At 44.1% G+C, this 24,275-nt stretch overlaps 1 protein-coding gene across 23 annotated transcripts in view; it reads left to right on the top strand.

Moving 5' to 3' along the window:
- The window catches only part of CAMK2G (calcium/calmodulin dependent protein kinase II gamma), a 120,300-nt gene that overhangs the window by 1,024 nt on the left and 95,001 nt on the right, over nucleotides 1-24,275 (top strand). For all 23 annotated transcript variants that reach the window (XM_065067564.1, XM_065067563.1, XM_065067554.1 and 20 more), the window contains exon 2: nucleotides 1,055-1,149. In XM_065067564.1, coding sequence (XP_064923636.1) covers nucleotides 1,055-1,149 — 95 coding nt within the window. The remainder of the gene's footprint in view (nucleotides 1-1,054; nucleotides 1,150-24,275) is intronic.

The following is a 24,275-nucleotide window of genomic DNA, read 5'->3' as shown; positions in this document are numbered from 1 at the left end:
AGCCTGGGCCCCAGCGCTGGTGCTCACCTTGCTGCTTATTGGTTTGTATGTAGAGGTTCAGGAAGGGGAGAAAAAGGCAGGACTCTGCAGTATTGAGAGGATTTAAGTTATTCTAGGCTCTCTGTAGGGCTAAATGTCTTGTGGGGCCCTTGTGCAGCTTCTGTTCCCCTTTCTTACATATATGTGTACATTTGTCCATAGACATGGGTTCACATTCTTGTTCTCAAGGACTTTGAATTTTCTCCTGCTTTTCACATCTTTCCTGTAAAACCGACTGTTATTCTTTCCCCCGTGATTTTTGTTTTTTAAAAAGGGACTGCTTTCAAGCACTCATCTGTGTAGTCCTATAGATTTTGAGTCCCTATCTTTTCACCTTGGTATCTGTTGTATTATCTCTTTTTTTCCTCACAGAAATCCTTCTTTCTTCCCTCTCAGACCTCTTCTCCGAGTGGCTCTTTGCAAATAGTTGTAATAATGTCAATAGTTCCAGCTTGAGAAAATGTACAAAGCCTCGTAGCTTCTTATTTGCTTCATTAATAGGTACATGCTTATCCCTGTTTGCAGATGGGTAGGGAGATGTGAGAGAAGTAGTAACTTCTGCAAAGTGTTGCAGTGATTCCATGACCGAACGAGCACTTGAATGTGGGAGAAATGAGTCCTGGTTGTCTGATGTAACTGCGGGGGATACCGTCTTTGGGAGATGGACTTACGGGCTGGTGTTTGCAGCGTGGTTCAAGGCTGCCTGTCTGCTGTTCATCAATTCCTTCCTGTCCTGTTTCTGTGCCTGTGTGGTGTCTGTCTCCTTGCACAGTGTGCTCTTCTCACTGCACTGTCCATGAGGGGCTCGAGGGGTCTTCAGGAAGCTTGAATACCATACAGACTAGGTTTTATCTGCTGATCAGACTGCACGTGCTGTTCTTCAGATTCTCATGTGTTGTTTCCCTCTCTGTGCGTCCTCTGCCCTGTCCTTAATTTGATCCGCTATGGGAATAGAAATTGCTGCTATTTATCATTTTCAGTTTCATAGCTTCTGCCCCCTTTATTTTTCTTCTAGGGGAGCCTTCTCTGTGGTCCGCAGATGTGTAAAGAAAAGTTCATCACAGGAGTATGCTGCAAAAATCATCAACACCAAAAAACTGTCAGCCAGAGGTTAGTGTCTTGATTTACCCTTCTTCCTTTTATTAATGGAAAATACTTCACTGGAGTTGAAGCTGTAATAAGTTTAAGGAATCTGAAGTTGCTTGTCTCAGTCATTTCAGCATTACAAAATCATTGAGTTGTGTGACAAAGAGGAGATTGAAAGGAGGTAGCGTAGGATGATAAAATAATTCCTGTATCTGGGAATGAATACTCTGTGATGTTGTCTTTTTTTCTTTTTGAGATCTTTCTTCTGCAAGCTGAGCTAGAGCTATGTTTATATGCGATTTATCTATGTGTGTGTGTGTGTACCGATCACTCATAATAAAGAGAAGTGTTACAGACTGATTTTGCTGAATGTCTTTTCTACCTAGGGGATCTGTCTCACCAGAACAGACGTGATTATTTTTTTTTTGAAGGATAGAAGCTCTATGCCTTGCTCCTTTCATGCTGCAGTTAAATGTGGTATGTTTGGAAACTTACAAGTTTGCTTTCAAAGGCAGAAGTAGGTTGGATGGAGAGATCTTGTGAATTTCACTTCTCAACAGATGAGAACAAATATTTTTTGCTTTTGTTAGTCCTGGAGATTTCCAAAACCTGAAACTAGACTGTAGTCTTATGAAAAGAGGAAAAAAAATGTTAATTATTCCCCCAAAGTTTTGGTCTTCTGTTTTCCAGGGACATCTGCATGCGTAAAGGGTAGTACACCTCGTATTAATAGTATGCAGGGAATGTGTATCTCCTACTGTGTAGGGAATCCCTTACAGGGATTAAAGTTGCTTCGTGGGTGGCGTGGACGAGGGGGAGAATGAGAGAAACTTAACTGCAGTAAAACATGCTGAAAGCAGAGAGTGCAACAAGTTGAGGTCCAAAGGCAACTGTTTTTAGAAGAGATGAACAAGACAAGATCTAAGTCCTTAGAGGCCTTTCAGATCTCACAAAATTAATGTATTAGGCCCTTGACTGTCTTGCTAGTTGAATAGGTGGCTTAGTAGGGGAGTTGGTTGAGAAAGCAGGAGGAGGAGGTAAATGATTTAGAAGTGAAGAATGTTTTGCCTAATCCCTGTATAAGAGAAAAATAGCATATATATTCTTTTTTGCTGGAATATGAAATGTGGCAAGAGTAGAAGATGGTTTGCAGAATGTTGAAAAATTTCCATTTACTCTAGTTTGGATGGAGAAGTAGTGTCAACAGTAGAGAGTGCCATGCCGTGAAGGTTTTTTTTGTTGTTGTGGGTTTTGTGTGCGTGGTTGTTTGTTTGTTTGTTGACTTGTGGAAGTAAGCATATGTGAAAATGTGTTGTTTTGGCATTTAGCCTGAGAGAGGTCGTGTTGGGGCCAACCAGTGGAGCCCTAGACTGTTTAGGAGGTGGCTGCAGATCGTGTGAGAATTGGTGTCCCCTCCATGGTCAGGTGACAGTGCCTGCTGATGTAGGTGGGGTATCCAATCTCTTGAGTTCAAAATTAGTTCAACTTAATATGGGAGAGGTTTGAAGGGTGGCGTTGCTTTGCTGACAGCCATTAATGCCGTGTTGGATCCACAGAGTTCCCCGTCCATCCCGTAGTGAGGACTAACGCTCAGGAGAGCCATCTGCTCAGGTGCTGGTGGACACAAGCCTGCTTAGAGGAGGGGGAGAGTAGCTGAGTAAACTAGTTGCAAATGAGAAACCATTTTCTTACAAAGATGGCGGTATTGAAGTTAACTCTGGAGATAAGAAAAATTGGTAAAACTGCAGGATTAACAGAGTTGAAACAAAATTTAGAAGTATATTAGCAGAAGTCCAAAAGCAGCGGAAGAACTGATTGAGTCAGTTTTTAAGTGCTTGGGTATCTAATGAGTTACAGAGGGAGCAATATATAGATTATAATTGTTTGTCATATTAGGGGATGACAGTTTTATGACCCAGCAAGTAAAAAAAGTAAGTATGGGTGAATATAGGCCATCTTTTGATCTACTGCTTACTTTCCAGTTGTCACCCCTTCCTATAAATAAAGTACATTGAGGTCACTAGCCTGGTCCTCAGGTATCTAACTTCAGGCACCTGACAATGATTTACTTACAAAGGTATTGGTTAGTTAGAGGACAAGTGTGAGGAGAGCCAAGGAGGAAAATAGATGCTTCTGCTACTACAGAGAAAATCAGAAACAAGAGACTGATCAGGTTTCTTTGCAGTCTTATCTGAGGACTGAAGAATCTGCATTTACAGTGAAAAGTGGCTGGTGACTTCAGCTCAGTAATTCCAGCTGTGTTTGCTGATAGCTCAAGTGGTTGGTATGAAAAGAGACCGAATATTTTGATAGGAACTTAGCAAATTCACCTTGGAATAGGTCTTTAAAGCACCAAAGGAAAAATACGTGCTATTTAGATACTACAGCTGTAAATCGGTGATTAGGGTGATTCGATTCAGCAACCTGAAAATGCAAGTCTGGGGAAAGGCATTTTAGAAAGCTGCCTCCCACAGGAGGAGAATTACAGTGTTAATTCTGCAGTATCCTGGATATATGTTGTCTGATGCTTCCTTTCCCTGAGCTGGCGCTTCTCCCTGCGGAGGCCGTGTCTGCCTGGCTGCATGTACACCCGGGGCTCCCTGTGCACCCAGCTGCCTGCCTGGCTGTTGCGTGGGTTAACCCACCCTCCTGACCTGCCTCTTGCATTGTTGGTTTTCTTCTAGGCTTGGTCACAGTGCCAGAATATTCCCTTGTGTAGGGACACTGTGCCCCTCTCCAACTTATGCATAGCTACACTTAACATTTTGTACTTTCTTTAGCAGAATTTGAACCTGTATAGATACTTGATATAGTAGCTGCTAGTTCAAGAGGCAGCGTCTTGCTGCTGCTGGGAAGTACCTACAGCCCATTGCTGCCTCACGAAAGTTTTACCTGCTGTAGTGCTTCCCTCGATTATGTCCTGGGAAATGGTAACAAAACCTTGCTGTCCTTCCACAGTATTTCTTGTCACCTTTCTTTTTCAAGACTCTTGGTGAAGAAATACTAGATAGCTGACTGGGAAGTGCTGAATAGCTTGCTGTACATAGCTGAAGAGGAGAAACACTTCAGGGTGAAATTTTTAAAGCAAGGGTGTCAAACTCATTTTTACTGGGGGCCACATCAGCCTTGTGGTTGCCTTCAAAGGGCTGAACGTAGTTTTAGGACTGTAGATTGTAGGAGTAGTTACATTTATACAGTCCAAAAATTACATTCGGCCCTTTGAAGGCAGCTGTGAGGCTGATGTGGTCCCTGGTGAAAGTGAGTTTGACACTCCTGGCTTAAAGGTTTCTGTATTACTTGACATGCTTATCAAATGGTTTTCTTAAAGAAGTAAGGAGTTGAAGAGACATGGTGCTGTTAGAAGGGTGCTCTCTGAAAGCGAGGAGGACGAATGTGGAGCTGGTCTTTGTGAACAGGGGTCCTAACACCTTCAGGCTAGTATGCTTCACCCTTTGTAAAATGCGAAGTCAGATTTCAAGAGGAGAGTCTTTTTTTTCTCTGTAGTCTATGATTTTTGGATGCCTGTTCGCTCTCTTTTAAAATAAATCATGTCAATAAGAGCTGGTCTAGACTAAAATTCATATTTCAGCTTTAATGAAGTATTTGCTATTATTCATATTGTGTTGATGCTTAAGATTGCCCAGTGAAGAGTATGCCAAGTGCTTCAATGTTAATTGGGGCCAAATGTTTGTGGGAAGGGAGAGGAAACAGGCTTCACCTGAGTCAGCATTCAGCTGACATGTAAGAGCAGTGGTTATTACACATGGGGGAAATACAATGCTTCAGTCATTTGAAATTCCTATGGGATTGATCACACAAGGTTTTTACCAGATACACGGGCAGAAGGAAGTAATAACTGTAATTTTTTGGAAGTTGTCTTGTGGGTATCACCAGAATACTTTTTGAACATGAAAATTCATAGCTAGCAGTGCTTCAGTTCCTGAGCAGCGGTGAAGTTCAAATACAGTAAAGTTGCTTGCAGTGATCAAAAGGATCAAGAGAGAAGCAGTAGGAGCTTTAATAGCAGTAGGGAAATACCCAGGATTTGACTCTCCAGTGTGTACTTTAAGAGACAGTCCTGCATTAGAAAGTAGTAGGCAGAGCTCTGCCTGTGATAATTTGTAGGATGTTTTTTATACCAAATAGTATATAGTGATCCTGCCACCATGTGTAGGATTTTTAGCCCTTGTTTTTTAGGGGCGGGGGGCTGAGAAGTCTCTGTGCATTATATCTGTTGTTAAATTTAATTTGCTTCTGAAAATCTTTATCTTTTAACTGTTGCAAGTGACATCTCTTGCTGAAAGAACTTAAAAGCAGCTGTCTTGGAAGTTACATTATTTCACAGATTTCTCTTTACTGTGGCTTTGGTTTTGCCTGTGGAATAAAGATGTGCATTCTCTTCCTGCTCTCCATCTTTCCAAATTTGTAAACCAGATAAAAATTTTCAGTCTACTTAGACATTTTGTTGTTGTTCCTGTAGGAGATTATGTGGACTGTGGGAGGAGCAAGGAATTACTTCTGTTTATCAAACACCAAGAGGAATAAAGCTCTCTCTTTACACTTCCAACTCAGCTTTTTTTCATACACCTCTCTTGTCTTGGCTTTCAGTTCCATAGTGGCTGCTGATTTGGGCTTCACAATATGTTTTGTTGGACCTGTCAATAGTAGTTTCACTGGACACTGGAGCATTAGGTTTGAATGCTGCAGGACAAATTTCACAGCATCAGTTGCTAATTTCTGTCGCGATCTGCTCCGTAAATGTTCTTAGCCTGTGTTTGAGTTAGGACTCTCTTAGAGTGCTCTTTGGCTGCCAGGTTTGAAGTCCCCTGTGGGCCAGAGCACACCTGCTTGAGTTGGGAGCAGGCAGCGGTGGTGCAGGCTGGCACATCGGCTCTGGGTGAAAGCATGGAGAGCCCAGCATGCTGGTCACGGGTGCCTGAAGCACAAATTCAGATTCATGTAGAAATGTCTTGTAATAGGTGCTCTCTGTGTGTGCCTGTGTTTGTAGGCTGGGGACAAATGTCCTTTCTTGCAGTGGCTGGCACATCTAACTGTGTGTGCTCAGCTGCACTTGCTGAGCAGCCAAATCACGTCTGGTCATTTGGTGAAGGAGAGGAGCTGCCCTTCCTGCAGGGTGGGTCTTCAGCTGAGTGTGAAGTGCTTCCCTGCACCCCGACTTTAGGAGATTCTGTGATTAATGGTTGCAGTTGATAATCTTAGAAGTCTTTTCCAACCTAAACGATTCTGTGTTTCTACCACCAGCTACAGTGAAGGCTGGGGATTTTTTTAGAGGTTCTTGTGCACATGGAGGGATGCAGAGAGCAGAGTGCAGGGTGCATGGCTGGAGTCCGCCTGCAGGGGTGACCGTCAGGGGCTGGGGACTGCAGGGGAGGCATCGGTCTGTGGGGTGGATGCATGGATGGCCAGTGGCTGAACTCGCCGCTGTGCACTGCAGCACGCGTGTGTGGTGGGGAGGGGGTGGCAGGGGGCTGCTCTGCTGATGTCAGAAACTGCAGCCCTCTACCTCTGCCAGCAGCCTGCATCCCCCTCCTCCTCCTCCCTGCCTCTGCTTGCAGCCCCACTCAGGGGAAGAGGGGTTCAAGCCACGTATGTCACTAGAGGAAGTTTCATTGAAGGAGGTGTTTGGAGACGACAAGGGGTGTGTCTAAAAGGAAAGACCCTGTCCTTGGAGGAGGGGTTGGAGCTGGGAGCTTGGCTGGGGTCAGCCTGGCTTTTTGCCTGCCCTACAACAGCAGTGTGGGCACGAGAGCGTTTTGGTGGGAGGGCAGAAGATGACAAGGTGGCGAGGGGTGATGGCCTTGCTTTTGCTGTGGCTCCCCATGGCCAGAAGCTGGCTTCCTCCTCCTGTGGATGTCAGTGATGGTTGGGGTTACCCCAGGTTGCCTCTCAGTTTACACTGTATATTTTATAAAGGAGCTGGAACAGAGCAGACAGGATTTCAGCTTGTGTCTGTCTTCTCAGTGGTCACATTGAGTATTAAATTTCCAGCATTAACAATGTTGGGGGGGGCAGTGGTCACACAGATTGGGCAGGAGTTCCTACTGCCTCTGTGTGAGGCTGGAGAAAGGGGCTTTGCTAGAGAGCTGAGTTTCTTGTTTTCCCAATATAAACTGAATTTGTGTGTGGCAGGGATGCGACTAACTCCCGCACGTGTCCTGAAGCCCTTGGCTGTAGAATCAGTGAGCCACAATTAAATATTTTGAGGTGTTCCTCCAGTGAAGAGTGGGATGTTGAGCACACTGTACATATTTGGGGCAGGGAGAGATACTTGAATTTCATGTAAGTTGGATCCAGTACAAAAGCTATACATCTTTTGTTGGTTTTGGGGTGTAGTGTGGAAATTCCACTGCTGCCAAATTTAATCCTTCTCTGGACAGTGCCAAAACCATCACTGCCAGAGGAGGACTCATCTGTGGATCATAAAGAAATTTCTGAAGAGTGTTCCCCCCTGCAAAAAAAAACCAGTGGTTTAACATCACTGTTTGAAGAGAGTACTATGACAATCATTTTGTTCCCTTCCATGCCCTAGAAGTATTTTAGTTCTTGCCATGCAAATTGGATGAAGACGATTTTTAAAAGGGAAACACACTAATATAAAAATCTCTCTCCACTGTGTCCCCTATGAGCATCATCGATCTGCTTCACAACCCTGACAACTAGGGCATTGGTTCCCTTTTCATTAATTCTGGCCTATCACCTGTTTTGGTGTTTCACGTGATTCTTTTTCTTTCCTCTGTTCTTGAAACCTCCTGATTTTCACCAAGATAATAGACTTTACAAAAAAAAAAAAAAAGTTAATTTGCCAGTGTTTGACTATAGAGTGAACTATTGCTCTTGGCTTAGCTGTGGGAAGAGGGCAATATCAGGATTACCAGCACAGGAAAGAAGCCTTCAATGTTGTAAAAAGAAATGTGGAGTATCTCAGCTCATCATGTGTTTCTCTGCAACAGAAGTGATGTTAGTGCTAAGAATGGTCATCTTGGGGAAAGCAGAGGTGCATTGGTTTCTGATGGCCAAATGCATACTTAAAATTTTGAGCCACTCTAGATTTTGTAAGTGTGTGGAGGAAATGCCAAGCTGTAACTTAAATGACTGCAGTTCCTGCTGGCCCATATGACAATAAGCTTAATGCTTCAAAATGTGGGGTCCCATGAGTTAGGCTGACCTCAGGTTCCTTTTTGTACCTTCTTCAATTTACCGTCCGTTTAAATATCATTGCATACTTCTGTTATGGCTCCCCAGCATTCTGGCATTGCTGCCTACATGATTTTTGGAGAAGAGTAGCAGAATGCTTCTGAAGAAATGAGCCAGCAGTATCTTAGAAATCAGCTTTTTGAACACCGAGGGTAGCCAAAGATCAGTAGGGCATGGATTTAGCTTTCTGGAGAAACTGAGTCTATAGTTGGTAGATTTTGATTCCTTGTAGCTTTTTTCACCTGATACACTCTGGCTCCTTTTCTTTCTGTTTTAATTTTGAATTTGGTTTGAATGTTCGTTTGTCTCTCATGAATCGGTTACTTTAACCAGTAGTTGTATTAATCTATAATGCTTTAATTGAAAGCATCCCTTTAGTAATGCTACTTTTAACCTCCTCCTTTCCTCCCAGAGAATACTGCAGAATTCCTGTTCCTCCCACCTGTTAGATGAACAATCTGGGGAAGATAGTGGTTGGTGCAAGCAGCTAGTTACTGATGACTCTGAGACTAATTCAGAGATGTAAGGAGAGCTGGTAATGTTGTATTTTACCTTTTTATGATGGGATCAGGAAAGGAGGAGATAACTCTGGCTTTACTCCTGGTGCTGAGATCTGTCTCACCCTGCTCCTGGCAGAGTCAGAAGGAGAATTCCCCATCCCTGAGATGTGAGTGGAGTAAATGTGATGACCTTTCAGAGAATGTGTGTGTGCCTGTGTGTATAGATGTGATACTGTACTCTCAGCACTTTCATGTTATGTTCCTGAGAGCATGAGTTACGTGTCTCTCCAAAGCGATGACCTGCTGTTCTGCTTCAATCCAAAGCTCCCATCCTGAGTTAGCTGCTGTCTAAGCACCCACAGCCTTGGGCTGGCTTGTCTTTCCTGTGGCTAGAGTCTGCTTAGCAGTGACACTGGGACAAGTCCATGTTAGTGTCCTGCTTCTGAGAAGGCTGCTAGCAAACCTTTTCTCTTTGCTAGAAGGCACAGGTGATTTGGCTGTTGAATACAAGACCCTTTTTCCCTGCGGTGGTAGAGGTAGCATCGTTCTTTGCAGTGCCGTTGTTAGTGTGATTCTGTCAAGAATCCCAAAACTTGAGCCGAGAGCTGCCTTGGAGAAATAGGCATTGTGGAAATGAAGACACAGTTAGTTTAAAAAGGAAATAAAACCCATGCAAACTACCTCTGGGGAAGGAAGGTGCCCTTGAAGATGAGCCTTGGAGTAGGCATAGCTCTTTGGAGGCCTCCTGAGCCAAAGGCTAAATGGCAGAGAAGACAAGGAGCTGCATGCAGCCTGCCTGCTGTAGCAGAGCTGCAGTGGTACCTCTGGGGGCTGTTGCCGTGATGGCAGTGGCAAACAGGGACTGAAAAATTCACCAGATGCATGTGAGCCAAAGGATTAAACTTTCTCATAGGTGGAAAGGAGGAGGAGAGTGTGTGATGATGTATTAACAAAGAAGAGCATCCTGGTGAGAAATATCAGGCTCATTCTCCTATAGCCACTGGGATGGCAGGGGGGAATGCAGACTGACATTCCCTATACCCACAAATAACTCTAGTTCTCCGCCTCATGCTTAGAGCTTTTCTGCATCGGAGTCGGTGCAAATAATGAAGTTTCAGTATTACCTGTGGGTTTCAGACTATCAAATGTGACGCTGACCAACCTGCACTAGTGTTGATGGTAGCACAGGCTGTTGTCATTGAAAATGTGTGATGCAAAACCATGTCAGCACTATTAGGGCTAATACTGGTCTTGACCCTGCATGCTGCTTTTGTCTGTGCTGGTTCCCTTCCCAGAGCTGGAGTGGTGTCCCTGCATATCAGAGCTGGTAGCATGGTGGGGTGGGCCCAAATGGTGGACAGGTGGTGTGTGAGAGAGGTTGGGCTTGGGTAGTTTTCCCTCCACTGGAGTTTGAGGGAAGTCCTCTGTTATGGAGGCTGACCGTGGTAAGGACTGATCCTAGAAGAGTTAGTGATTTGCAGTTGGCTGGGGAGCAAGGAGCTGGTGAGGGGACCTCTGCCCTCAGTGCCCAAAATCTTGGTGCCACACAACTTGGAAGGTGGTACCGCTTGGTTGTTTGCAGTACTACAAGTTATCATGGTACCTTTTTGCACGCAGCTTCAGGAAAGACCTACCTGGTTGTGCCCAGCAAACCTCTGAGCAGCAATAGACATACTGGCGTAATATGTTTGCAGACTTAGTAAAACAGAATTGTGGTAATTAAAACTGGTTTCTTTCTAGAAGGGCTTCTTCAACTTCTTTCATTTTGTAAATTAATGTCTCATTATGATCTATGGAAAGTATAGATCTTTTCCCTCTAGCCCAAATCCCAGTGGGCTTTTTAAGCTGCTGTGAATACAGGCCATGAGTGAGCACAAGGATGTTTAGTCTCCTCAGCCAGTTCCTGAAAGCCTGTAGAAAGGATTCTTTATTCTTTCCTTTTCTTTCCCTCACTTCCACTCTTCTTCTAGGCATCTGAGTTAGTTGGTGTGGGCTGCAGCTTGTCTGGTGGACTAACTCAGTATTTGGATGTGCTTTATCTTCTGCTGTTACTGTGTCATCTCCAGTAAGTCAGTTGGTGTAGATGGTGGTAAGTGATAGCCGTGAAGAGAAAGATGTCATTTCTTGGTGTTGAAGACAACTCTTCTCTGAAGGAGGAGGTTTTCTTAGTCCCAGAGGAGCTGTGAGTAAAGGAGAAGCAGTCTGACATAGCCTGAAGTCTGAAGTGAAAAAATAAGAGCTAGACATCTTTAAACTTAAGTGTACCTTCCCCCCCGCCTCCCCCCCGAGTCTTCTTTTAGCGGTAGGACTGAGCATAAGGTAGCTCAAGAAGGTGAGTTTTACCCCAACTTCTCTCTTGAAGGAGATTATTTCCTGAACCTGTTGCTTTGTTCCAAATCTGTGTAGGTTCCTGAAGGGTCTGCAGTTGGTGGTCTTGCTTCTGAGCGAGAGGTCTCCTTGTCTGTGCTGCAGAATACAGTCAGTGTGTGAAGTTCCCTGCAGCTCTGGAGATGTGTGTGTTCATCCTGCTGCTGTGTTTGGTGCTAGAGATCTGATGTCATACACCTGACTAGAAATGTGGCTACAGAGGGGGATGGTCCAGTGTTTTTTCTGGGATACACTTACTAGATGCACATTTCAAATAGCACAGGTGACCTGGAAACTTTTGCAGGGAAAACAGCTTGTTAAACCTCTTCTTGTATTGGTTTCCAGTACTTGCGGAGTATACTTAGCATTTCTACTGTGGTGGAGCAGCTGCAATTCTGAAAATGTCCATGTATATCTTAGTTTTTGGTTTTGTTTGTTGTTTTCCCCCCCCTTGTGTCAAAGCATATAACATTTCATGGTCGATGGGTCATGAAATCACCCAGGGTGGCTGGAGGAAAAACCAGATGTGGAAGAAGGAAGTTGTCTTTAGTGGCCCCTGTAGCCCCCAGGGACTTGCTGGAAGGTTGTTCTTAGAGGCTAATAAGAGTACAGCTTGGTGATGCCAAGCAGGAGTCCTTTCTGGTTTTTTGCCCAGAGTTGGTATGCTGTTAAGTTTAATTTTGCCTGCCTTGGGCCTCTCTATGTGAGCTTTGCGTATCAAATGTCCCCTGTTGAGATTGTGTTGGAGAGATTGGAAGAGTTGGAGTTGCACAGCTTTATTTTATAATTGGTGCCAGTGTAGAGACAGAGCTCGACCATGATGGATGTGCTTCCTCAGTGCAAGTTAAAGTAGTGATTCATAGCTCTTGTGTTACTTTAAATATTCCTGATTTTTGGACTGCAGAATTGAAAAGTGACTTCTAGCTCTGCCCATTTTTGTTTGACTTGTATGGCATCTGGCCTAGAATCTGCCAGCTCTGCAGATTAGGATATTGTGTTGCGTCTACTGCTTGTTATGAAGTTGCCCAGATTAAAATTTTCAGTGTTGCCTGATCAGCGCAGAGCAATGATCCACAGCCTTCTCTGTCTGGCTGAATTGCTCTTGCACTTAATAAGGATGATGTAGAGGAGTGAAGTGTTGGTCAGCTCGTCCTTTGTGTGGAAGCATTTCTACAGCAGCACACTGGGAGTCTAGCTCTCATAACACATTTGTTTGTCTTCTCCAGACAGCCAAGTTCAGCATCAGAGATGTGAAAAAAGAGGAACAAGGTAATTATCAAATATTGCTGAGAAGTCCAGGTGACTCTGGCTGCTGCTAGCAGTTCATGTTGCTGCAGAGCTGGCTACCCAGCTTTAAGGAAGCGCATTATGCCTTTTTAACTCTTTGTGCCAGCGTTCACTTAGTTTTTTCAGTAGTCCTGAGGCTGAGCTTAAAAACCTTTCACTCCCACCACCTCATAAATGGTCAAGAAGTTTCTTGGCTTTCCTAGACTGTTCAGCCTGCTCTTCTCCCTCTGATGAAATATGAAATGTTAACTGCTGAAGTTTGTTGTTTGTTTTTCTTTTGAAAAACACAGCTAAAACTCCTTCCCCATCTGGGAAGCAAAACTCAGGTCTCACCGATGTGGTTTGCTTATCTGAAGGGGTGGTGGGGGCTGGCTTGGGAACAAGGAAACACGCAGCTCGACTGAGCCAGAGGAATTTATGTTCTTCCTTCTGCATCGCTGAATTCCTGGATCCTGCATTGCAGTGACTTGGTACTGCTGAGACTGCCACACTATTACCTTGTCTGATAACAAGCTGTAGTCTGATACTTATTTAGCTAGTTCATCCATACCCATTGGCACCTGATGTGATCAGCTGATGGGGAGGAGGAAGGAGCTCATGTCCAGAAATGAGCTCACTTGGTGGGATTTCTTGTTGTTAAGCTGTTGCACTTCAGGACCCTCTGTGTATAGTGGGATCAAGACAGAGTGGCTGGAATTCTTGCATGAGTTGCAGTCACTGTGTGTGCAGCGGAGAGGTCACTGATGTTGGCTGTGTTGCCTTTGGAACAGCTCTGTGCCCTGCTGTCTTGCTTACTGCATGTCCACTTTAAGAGGGTTCATCTGCAATGCAGCTGTTAGCAGGGAAGTTCTGTAAATCAAGAGGGAGCAAGCGCAAGTGAGCCCGGTGTCTGCAGTTGTGGCTGGGTCCTCCCCACAGCACAGGGAAACTTGGTCAGAGAGACTTTTTGTGGGAGAAGGAGGAGGAGGAGAAAGGGACGGCAGCCTAGTGCTGATGCTAGAAGCCCCTCCTTTCTGTGCCCGTGTCTGCACCAGCAGCTCAGGAGGTGGAAGACATGTAGAAAAGCACAATGGTCAGCTGCCTTGGAACTAGAAGCCCTGTCATGCTTTTCCCCTCCTCACTCCTCTGCCACAGAGTCTGATCAGGTGTTTGCTTAGGGCAGATCTGTCAGGATGTCTTCATTGCACACTCCCTTCTCACACAGGATGTCCTGTTACAATTCAGAGCTTGTGAGCTTCTACATGTGACTCAGAAACGCACAGAGGCCTCACGGGTCGCAAGTTTATTACTGTGCCCTCCTCTGTCAGCGGAACCACTTGTTGGTGCCCTGTGGGGATGCTGATGCCGGAGAGAAGCCCCACAGGTGGAGTCAGCTGGAAGACCGTGGCGGTGCATGTGTGGTACCTGACAGGCTGAGGACTGCTGCTGAGTGATGTGGTATGGGGAGGCGGAGAGGGGCCGTGTGCTGCGGGAGCCCTGCTGCAAGTGGGGCAGATGTGCTGGCTGAGGGGGAGCTCTGCAAGGGCTGCAGCCCCTCAAGTGCACGTCTGGCTGGGGAGCATATGGCTTAGAGCACATGGCTGAGGAGCAGGCAGGTTACTGTTCTGCCCCTCCCCTGCCCCTCTGCATCTCCAGTGTGCAGAAGGCCTTTGAAAGACTGCCGGAGTATCAGCCATGCATGGGAGCGCTTGTGGGATTGCTTGCTGGTTCCCCAGCCACAAGTTCCTGAGGATAATCTAGAGAAGAGGGTCCTCTGTGGTTTCTATAATTAAGTAGCTGGGAAGCATGATGCCTTCCCACAGGTATCTGCAGGGGTATCTGGAGCTCCATGGGCCGGAGCTGGAGAGGGCCCCGCAGGACCTTCCTTAAAGGCACGAAGTACATGGGGAGAGTGCATGCTCCTTTTCACTCTGGTGCTTAGCAGGCAAAGCTCCCTCCTTTGTTGCATTTAAAAGTATTCTGTGCAGACTTGGTTCTGGGTTTCTACTTTGCTTTCTTTAATATTTCAATTTGTGAAAGCATCGCTTATTGACAGTCATTGGTGATACAGGAGAAACTGGTATAACATTCACCACCTGCTTTTCCCTGTTTCCTATCTGCCTCTCCTGTTTGCCTGGACATTCATTGTCCCTCTTGTAATAACCGAATTGTAGTAACCATGTATAAGCAATGTTCCCTTCCCCTCCCCTTTTGCCGGGGGACTGGCTGACTTGTTGTAAGAAGCTATTTTTAGGGTTTGCTTCCTGGGATATTCTACCCGTGGCCAGTTATGGTGATGAAAATGTCACTGAGATGCAGAAAGGACTCCCAACTCATTGCTAGCATGCCTGATCTTTCTGTCGTAAGGGTGTTTGTGGGGGACATGAATCCCTTACCACTACATCACCTGTGATTAGGGAGACAGCTACAATGACTGTGCAGCATGCCTCCCTGTGTGAAAAGCACACTGAGCTTCCAGGATGATAGACTGGTTTGCAACTGAATTGGCCTAGAGAAAAAGAGTGGAAAAAAAGCAAGCAAGCCTTTCTTTGGTTGCACTGGAGTTTGTTTCTGCCATTTTTCTTTTTTATACATAGGGCTATCAGTGCTGCAGAGCTGTGTGTTGGTGTACAGGGCTGTCCCTAACAGGCAATTTGCTCCTTGTACTGGATGTATTAGGTTGCACTGGGTTGCTGCCAAATGCCTGGTCTAGACTAGAGGAGAAGGTGTGTGCTTATTCTTTTCAAACACCTCTCCTAGACCAGATCTGCAGCTTGCAACACCTGAAAAAATTAATCTTTATGGCAGCTGTAGCTAGCAAAGCATGAATGTAATATGGGCCAATTACAGAGCCCAGCTGAATGAGGCCTTGAATTGATCATACTCAGTCTCTGGTGCCAGTGATGGCTTAAGGAGCACCTGCCTCTTTCTCTGGAGGTGTCTCTTTCCTCCACTGTATCGTGGCAGGTCTCCTTCCTTTTCTGTTTCATCCCTTGAATGAGCAAACCCTGCTCAGAAGATCCCTTTGGTAAGGAATTATTGAAATGTTGGGGATGGGAAGGCATTTGGTTTCCAGATAGGTTTCTTAGAGCAGCCATGGAAGTGGCTGCTCGGCCGTAGCTCTGGGAACCAGGATCTCCTGCAGTTGAGAAATGTGCACGAGGGGTTGTGTTAGTGCGCAGACCAGTGGTGTGGAGAGAGCTCTTGTGTGCCCCTGTTGTACTCCTGGAAGAGGGCATGGGGAACAGAGAGCCCTTGAGTGGCTTTGGATCAAGGTATTATAGCAGAGAATATTAACTTGTATTTTGGGTCGGGGACTGGGAAGGTGGGTGGCTGCAGTGCAGGGTGGCAGTGGCAGCCTGGAGGGGCTGGGCGCTGTGCCCGTGCAATGCGCAGCCTTGCCAGCTGCCCGAAGAGGGCCTGGGTCCAGAAAGGTTGGGAGACTGGGAGACACTCCTGCCTGCTGACTAGATAGCATCTCCAAAGTTATCGGTGCTTAGAAACAGTCTTGTGTATGTTTTTAAGTAATCCTTGCATTTAAAGTTGCTTAACTTAGTGGTAACTTTTCCTCTTAAAATGCCTTATCACTGTCGCATTTCTATACAATACCTAGAAGTACCTGAGAGTTTTATGGACTCTTCAGGAGCTGGAGGCAGCCACGCTGTCTCTTCTTCCCTCACCTCATGTTCCCAACTGCTGCGTGGATTCTACTGGTACATGGTGCGTTTTGCCTTTTTGTATAGAAGTGTTTTGGTGGCTCTGCTATAGATGATATCTGGTGTGGCACATATGTGCATTTTAAGTCTTTCCTCTCTGAAATGTCTGGGTAGCCTGCTCTGTATTTACAGCTTGCTCTGCTTTATTTAAAGTTCTCCCGGTATCACTAGGGGAACTTAGTCTTAAAATAGATGGTTTGGCTTTTTTTTTTTTTTTTTTTTTTTTTAATTATTCTAATCCTCTGAGTCTTGGTGTTTCTTTTTGTCGCAAGAGCATATTTTGACAGAAGTATTATCTCTTTGGGAGAGGAGTGCAGAACCATTCATCTATGACCTCAAAAAGATTTTCCACTTAGTTTACTCCTCTGGTTCATATCCCTCAACTGGCAAATCAAAGCAGCATTTCCAGCATTCTCGCCTCTCTCAACTGGTTGGAAAAGCTAAAAAATGAGTGATGAATATAGGTTTGCTGTTGCATGGACACAGCCCCCCCCCAGCATGTCTCCTGCAGTGCAGAATGGTGTTCTGCTAAACACTACTAGTAGGAACATGCAGAAATTTTGTGGTTTCTTGTTTCTCTCCCAGGGTTCCATCATTTGTGTCCAAATGTAGATTTCCTTGGTTCATTCAAAAGAAATCCAACTGTTTGATGACCAGTGGTGGCATTATCATATAGCGTTTTATTCAAGGGCCACATCATGTTGGAAAACTGGGGGCTGGATGCAGTAGGTCTGCAGGCTTGGGCAGCCCTGACAGTGACGGCTGAATTGAAGGGTGTCAGGGCTGTATGAGGAGCCTGTGTAGCCCCTCCTGCTTAGGACAACCCTATGGTTTCTGATCATACATTGGTAAAGGTGAAGTCAATGCCAGGAACTTCCTCTTCCATGTAGAGTTTTTCCCAAGGTATCATTTGTGATTTGCTCTCTCCTATGGAAAGGGATGGATGTTTAGTCTTGTATTCCAGCCGTTTTGTTTCCACACCCTCCCCAGCTCTTGTCCTCCCAAAATTTGTTTTCCTCTACCTGAACAAAGATCCTTCCCCTGCTCTGTGCTCCTCTGCACTACCAGGAAAGTGTTCCAGCAGGTTTTTTTTAGCCATGTGCTCTCTCAGTCTTGCTTTATTGTTCCCCTCATCAAATTCATAATGCATCAATAGCTTCCTTTGTCCTTCCAGTACCACTACTGGGGAGGGAAATATTAGCCCTGTTTTACACTTGGAAATACTGAGAGAGGTGCAAATTTTAAAGTGCTTTCCAGAATGCTTGGCAATAAGCCATGATGAATTAGGAAAAGAGTCCAAGTCATATTCTTTGCTACAACAGTGATAAGAAGAGTGTAGGTAGAAAAGAGACTGTGGGCATTTGGCAGGAAAATAACAAGGGCTAAAGCATGTAATATTAAGAGGAGATGTAGCCCGGTTTGCTGGTTATAGAAATAAGATTTTGGTGAGTTCCTTCTACTACTTTTCCCTCTGATTTGCTTATGGTTTATGGAACACAGCTCTGAAATACATTAAGTCAGGCATGCCATGTTGGCACCTGCCTTTGGAGACTCTTCCTTTCTTTTATTTTTCTGTGTGATAAGAGATGGTTTGAAAACTACAGGTAATTGCTGTTGATACCGAAGGTGCTTGTATAATGCATGTGACAATAAACAGCACATGAATTTTTTTGTGTTTGTGACAACTAATCACTTAGATATAAAATTGTTTCCTTCTGTCAGTTGTAACTAGAGGAACAGGGACAGTAGCATCTACAATGGATTGCTTTCTGAAGTGAGTAGAAGTAAGGTAGCAAAAAATAAAATTTCAATCTGTAGGAGCAGTAGCTATACCCAAGAGTAAAAATAAGAGCAATCTTATGACAAGAATTTAAGTAAATTCTAAAGTTGGCTGCATTTCAGGATCTGAGTAAGTAATTGATTCAGTTGTGAAAATTTAGATTATGGGATGCTGTCAGGAAACCGTTCCCACTCCCCACTCACTGTGTCTCTGGCTAACTCATCAGTCTGTTTCTGCAAAGATTTCCTACCTCCTGGAGGGTTTGTAAGCATTCACATTAATGTATGGTTAACACATTTGAAGTCTTTCCAAAGGAAACAGCTGTAGATTCACAAGGTATACGGCTGCAAGCCCTCTTGATCATACAATAATGTCAAACTAATATGAAGTCTTCAAGAGTAGAACATCCTTTGCCACCCAGGGAGGAATAAAATCTTGGATGTGTTTAAGGAGATTACTGTTAGCTCGTCAGAAGGAATAATGAGAAGTTATGAGACAGAGCTGAAGACCTGCCATTAACTGAAAGCTGGTTCAGGGGAGGGAATGACCAGAACGCTGTTCTACACTTAGTAGCTTGTATGCCGGGGATACTGCTCTCGTTTCAAATAGCATGGCTCAGGTTTTGTTTAGAAGGCAGTTACAAACCTTGCTGTGGAAGTGTTGGAAGGAGTACCCATGTGAGGGGGGGAGCGAAGGGAAAAGGAAAATACTAGGGCAAGGTGGAATGTGATTCAGGTTAATTATAGTGTGCTGTGAAAACTAGTTAGATGTTCTTGTGTGCCCTTTCTGTAATAAGAGACAAATGTGGTTATGCAACAAATTGAAAAATTTATCTTTTCAATAATTCATTTCAAACTTGCTGCCTTGAGACAAATATCATAGATTGGAAAAAAGGATGAGAAACTTGTGTGCAATTGAAGTTGGCATAGTTGGAGAGGAATTCTTTTTAGAAAGTAAAGGGTTTACTGACTTATTTCTTCAGGTTATTTCTATTTGGCACGGAGAGATTAATCCCTTCTCCCCTTTGTACAGGGTGACTGGGACAGTCTTGAAACATAGTTCTGTATCTTTTTAAATTTTTGTTTTAATTGACAGTTTTTTTCTCCATAATTTCAGAGCATACAAGCTTCCCTTTGGAGATACGCTCTTTCCGAGCACCACAGCAGGAGAGCAGATGATGAGGGAAGGGGTGGAAATTTCATTCCAACATTGGGAGTGATCCATCCTATAGCATGATTTTAAAAAACAAACAAACAAAACAAACCTAACCAAAACCCAAAACGAAACCACGAAAAAACCCAACCAACCAAAAACACACACACACACACAAAAAACAAACCCCGAAATCCACCAAAACCAAACAAGCAAAACAAAAACCCAACAAAAAACAACCTCAAAGGACATCCAGCCACTAGCCTTTTTCAGTCTGTCTTTTCTGCCATCTGGCTGTCCTAATGTTGCAGCATGTTGTAAGTTGAATTGTTGCTATTCTACCTGAATTAGCAGGTTTCAGCCACCATTGGTTACAGAATGCAAGACAAAATGAATTAGTGGTCTGGCAATGAGTGTATATTTAATTTAGGAGCTGACAGTACTGCCCATTGTGGCTTGACTTTCCCCGCTTTTGGAACTTGTGTTTGTCTTTGTTTGCACTTTGTTTTCTTCGTTTTTAGCACGTTAGAATAGTGTGCAATGCTTCTGAGGGCTCATGCTGGTGCATAGACCTATGCTAATGCTATTACACATAGTATTTTGGCCTTCAGGTTCCAAAGAATTTTTGTGGTAGTTTGTTGAGGGCTTTTTTGGTGAAGGGCAGCAGAGAAGATAGCAAAGGGAAAGCCTCAGGAACCAGTAGCGTGACAACCCATTATGCTGTTTTTAGAAGTTCTGTGTGGTTCAGGTCTACATAAAAGAGACTTGAGAAGCATTTTACTTTTTATTTATTCTTTTCCCCAGCTTTTTGCCTCCTATGAAAATAAATGTTAGTACTGTGAAGAAGGAATGTGAAGCACAGTCCTCCCAGGCTCAATCCTGTGAACGGCCTGGGTGTGGTGCATGGTTGGAAATAACTTTTTACACTGGAGCTATAAACATTGTTCCACTTCTCTCTGTGGGTGGGTAGTAAGCTGGTCACCTCCAAACTGTTTGTTCGTGACTAGAAATTCAGGTTAATTTAAGCAATATTTCTGTCGAAAGCATGAAGAGTATGATGTCAAACCTTCTCTGTAGAAAATTATATTCTAACTTATTAGCTGATTCGATGCACAAGCCATAGAGAAATCAGCTGTATTACGAACTGAAAACCCTAACGATTCTGCAGGTTTTGTGGAGCCCTGAAACACTGCAACAAATTGGGTAGCTGCTTCTCTGGCTCTTGAGAGTGGGGTTGAACTACTGCCTGGGCTGACTCTTCTGGCCGGAAGCCTGCAGTGGCCCCTGTGCTCAGTGGCTCTGTAGCTTCAGGACAGTGAAATTCTGGTACAGTCTTGTCTTTTAGACTTCCAAGAATACATGTAGTTTCAGACTTTAAACTTAAGTGAGAGTTCACTATTCAGAGTCTGGCTCTTTGAGGGGGAAAAACCATAATATATATTTGTTCTTTTAAGTTGCTTAAGTGCCTGAAATTTAAGGATGTGGTCACTTCATAAATCCGTGATATGATTGCTAACCCCAAAGATCTCTGAAAGTTTTTCTGAAGTAAAAAAGAGGAGGTGTTGTGTTTGTTTGTTTGCTTGTCCCCAATTGCTGTGTTTTAAAATGAAGTGTTGTTCATTTTTAGGTCATGAGGTATACCTTAATTGCAAACTAGAGATCTTTAAAGCCATCCTTCTTCTAACTGTCAGTTCATTTGCAATAACTATGAAGCCAGATGAAGGGCAAATAGCACTTGGGTTTGAATTATCAGTGTTTATGGAAAGGCAAACTGTTTCTTTCCCTCCTGCCCTTGCCCCAATTAAGGGCATTGCTTTTGTGAGATGTAAACTGCATTTAGTAATGGTCTTGTGCTTAAGAGCTTCTAGTTAATGAGACCTATTAACAATAATGAAAAATGGCATCCTTAAAGTGCAGACATAGTCAGAAAAATTATTCTCCAGGAATGGCTGGATGGATGCATACTCTTTCTTGGTTTATTTAATTTACAGGATGGGGGAGGAGCACGGTCTTGGCTCTGAAACTAATTATTCTACTACAAATGTGCCCATGATCTGCAGTTCCCACTGGGGATTTGCAGGGCTGGGGCTTCTAGTGCTAAAGAGCTTCCCAGACTCAGCCTAGCTGAGACCGGTGTAGGCTTGACTTTGCTTTCCCAAGCCTCAGAGGGAGTAGCTGTAGTAAACCCCAGCTTTTTGTCTGCTGGAATGAACACATCTGAGTCAGCAACACAGAGCAGTTGCATGGAGCAGGAAAGTGATGTTTTAAAATAATTATTCATCTGGCAGTGTTTGTGTTTTAGTGTCTTGCCACCTCCGCATCGTGTGCTGTTTTAGTTGGGAAGGATATGCATTGCTTTTCAATATGTGAATTATTCTGCTTAAGGAAAGGGAGGGTGGGCAACAACTATATTGGATCTGAAATACAAAAAAAAAAGCGCCCCACGTTCCTGCTTAGGAGCTGCCACAAGAAGACTACAAGGATGATGTCTGTTCATGTGAATAAATATTAAGGCATTACAGGGGAAGTCTAGAGTGGAAGCTCCCTTTATCTTTGCCTTAGTGTCCTCCCACTCGGTACTGTACCCACACGTCTATTCTAATAATTTCCTTTTGAGATAGGACAGCCTGTCATGCCACTGTAAAGGCTTGGAATAGCTTCCCCTAATATGGGACCAGCTTGTTCATCCTCATTGAAAAGGATTTCTCTGGTTGTTCTCTTATTCCTCTGTTAGCGATAAGGTCTTCTTAAGAATTACAACTTTCTGTGGCTATAGGTGTTCTGTATATTGGGAAAACTTCCCTGCCATGAGACAAAGTGGGCAGGTTTTAGCACAGATGGGAGATTTTCACATAAAGGAGATGTTTCTTTTCCCATTTTGGAGGCAGCATTAATTGCTGGAGACAAACTTGATTTCTTGGTTCTATACCCTGGCTGCCAAGTCAAACTAATGGTACCAGACCCTTTAGGGTTTTAATTTGACTTCATCTTCTATTAAGGAACCCTCCTATTAACTGCTGTCAGTGGCAAGATCATGTGCTTGAAGTTTAGTGGGTCCTAGATGGATAGCCAGTGGCTAGCTCAGTGGTGATTCCTCTGTCTCTTCTTCTGATGCTCAGCAGAAGGGTGTTAATGTCTGCTCTCAAAGGAGCCATTTCTGTGCTATAATGAAAGCATTTCAAACCACCTTGGCCTTGTCTCTAGCATTGCCTACTGTAGGGAATGTTGAGCCATCTGTGGGGGAGACTCAACTGCTTGGAAAGAAAACGAACTGGTGGCTGAAGCTGTTTAAGTATGGAAATCGGAAAGTGGTGGATACCTACGGCACGCAGGAGCAGTTTCAGCTACAATGGAGCTGAGAAGGATGCTGTGTGGTGAGCAGCCACGAGCTGGTTGCACAGGAAGGGCCTGGTGCGAGGAGTGGGGGGTGGCTGGCAGGGCACAGGGAGCACACCACTAATGGGGCTTTCTGGCACGCTTCTGCTGTGTAGGTGACAGGAGAATTAGCTTTTGGTGCAAAACGTTTTGTGGCCTGATGGCCAAAAACACTCGACAGTGCCAGGTTTGCGTGCATGCGGTTTGGCCAGATTTTCCTTTCCAGGTCTTGCTCTCCTGCTGTACCCTGCCACAAGGCCAAGATTTGTGAGTTTGACCCAGAATTGCAAGGATATGCCTGTGCTCTATTTTCTTAGACTGTTGTGTTTCAAAAGATTGGGATTTCTTTACTGAAAAATCAAAACTGAGAAGATTCTTCTAGGCTTTAAAATGTTCTAATGTGATGTTAACAAAAGGAAGGGAAAAATCAATTGCAAAGCAGAATACCATGTTGTGAGCTTGTACTGAAACTTGGACCTTATAATTGCCACTTGCTCTCCTTAACTTGTCTGTTTTAGAGATGAAAGCACTGAACACCCATGCTTCTGCTCGGCATAATTTATCCTGGCATACCCAGTATTGCTGAAAATAAAATTTTTGGGTGTTCCTTGGAATCAGGCATCTGATTGTGTGCTCTGTAATCTCATTTATGGTACGGTGTCACTACCCATTTGCATAGACAATAATAATCCTGCTGATTTTTTAAATGTCCAGGTATTTTGTAAAACAATTTTTTTGGAACAGAACAGAAGTATAAGTGTTTTTCCTCCTTCTCATCATTGGCTGGGTCATTCGGAGCTGCAGCCGGGAGTTTTATTGCTCATGCTACTGGGTTAACTGTTGTTGGTAGAAAAGGAAAGCTTCTACATCTCTGAGTCCTTCACTAAGAGACAGACTTTTGCAGTAGCTGCCACTTCATCTCCTTCTCCTGCCCTGCTATAGTGTGTAGAAGAGCATAGGGGAGACAAGACACAGTTTGTCATAACCTGCCATCTCTTTCAAGATGTCTGGAACGCCTTTTGACTAGAGCGAGTCAGTATAAATAGCTGGGTCCCACTTCAAGATGCATTTCAAGTTTGGATATCAGAGCTTAGTTTGGAAGTAGCTGGTGTTGAAGAGGAGTTGCCATTTATGGGGCAAAGAGGTGCCCTTTATTAGAAATGCCTATAGCAAATGGGTATCTCTGAGGCAATATTGCCCTTTTCCTTAAAAAGAGGGTAAAAGACGGTGAGCTATCTGTTATGTGATCATGCCTTACTCATAGCTTGTGTGATGACAAGCAAGTCACTGTATTCAGATGTTTGTTCAGTTTTGGCGTTAAATTCAGACAGAAAACCCAATACTCCCTCTTATTTTATTTCCACCCCTCCCCCCACTTTTGTCTGTCCCCATTATTTCAGAAGTAGCTGAAGTCTAATCAAAGCAAATCCAGTTGTTGGGCTGGCAGCTTCTACGGAAAAGCAGAGAGCCATATTGAGCCTCAGCCTTCTAAAGTGCAGACTATTTTGAGTCTTAGATTGTGTTTCTGCAAAATAGTGTATTCTCCTTTTATTGCTGATGTTATTAGGCTAAATTAATTGCTGTTTCAAGCACCAAAAATTCAGTATTATCAGGTGTGATAGGTAATGCTGGATGTTCTTTTTGCAGCCAGTATAATCTGGATCTGTATTTTATTTCAAGAGCATTTCCAGTTGTTGTTCTTGATGTTTAGTCATGACCTGTCTGTATGTTAACATGTATTTTCTATATGATAAATGGAAACTTTAACAATTTATGTGC

This window comes from Columba livia, chromosome 6, assembly GCF_036013475.1.
Source record: "Columba livia isolate bColLiv1 breed racing homer chromosome 6, bColLiv1.pat.W.v2, whole genome shotgun sequence".
NCBI lineage: Eukaryota > Metazoa > Chordata > Aves > Columbiformes > Columbidae > Columba > Columba livia.
The sequence above is the reverse complement of the archived record's forward strand: the minus strand, read 5'-3'. Positions and strand labels throughout refer to the sequence as shown.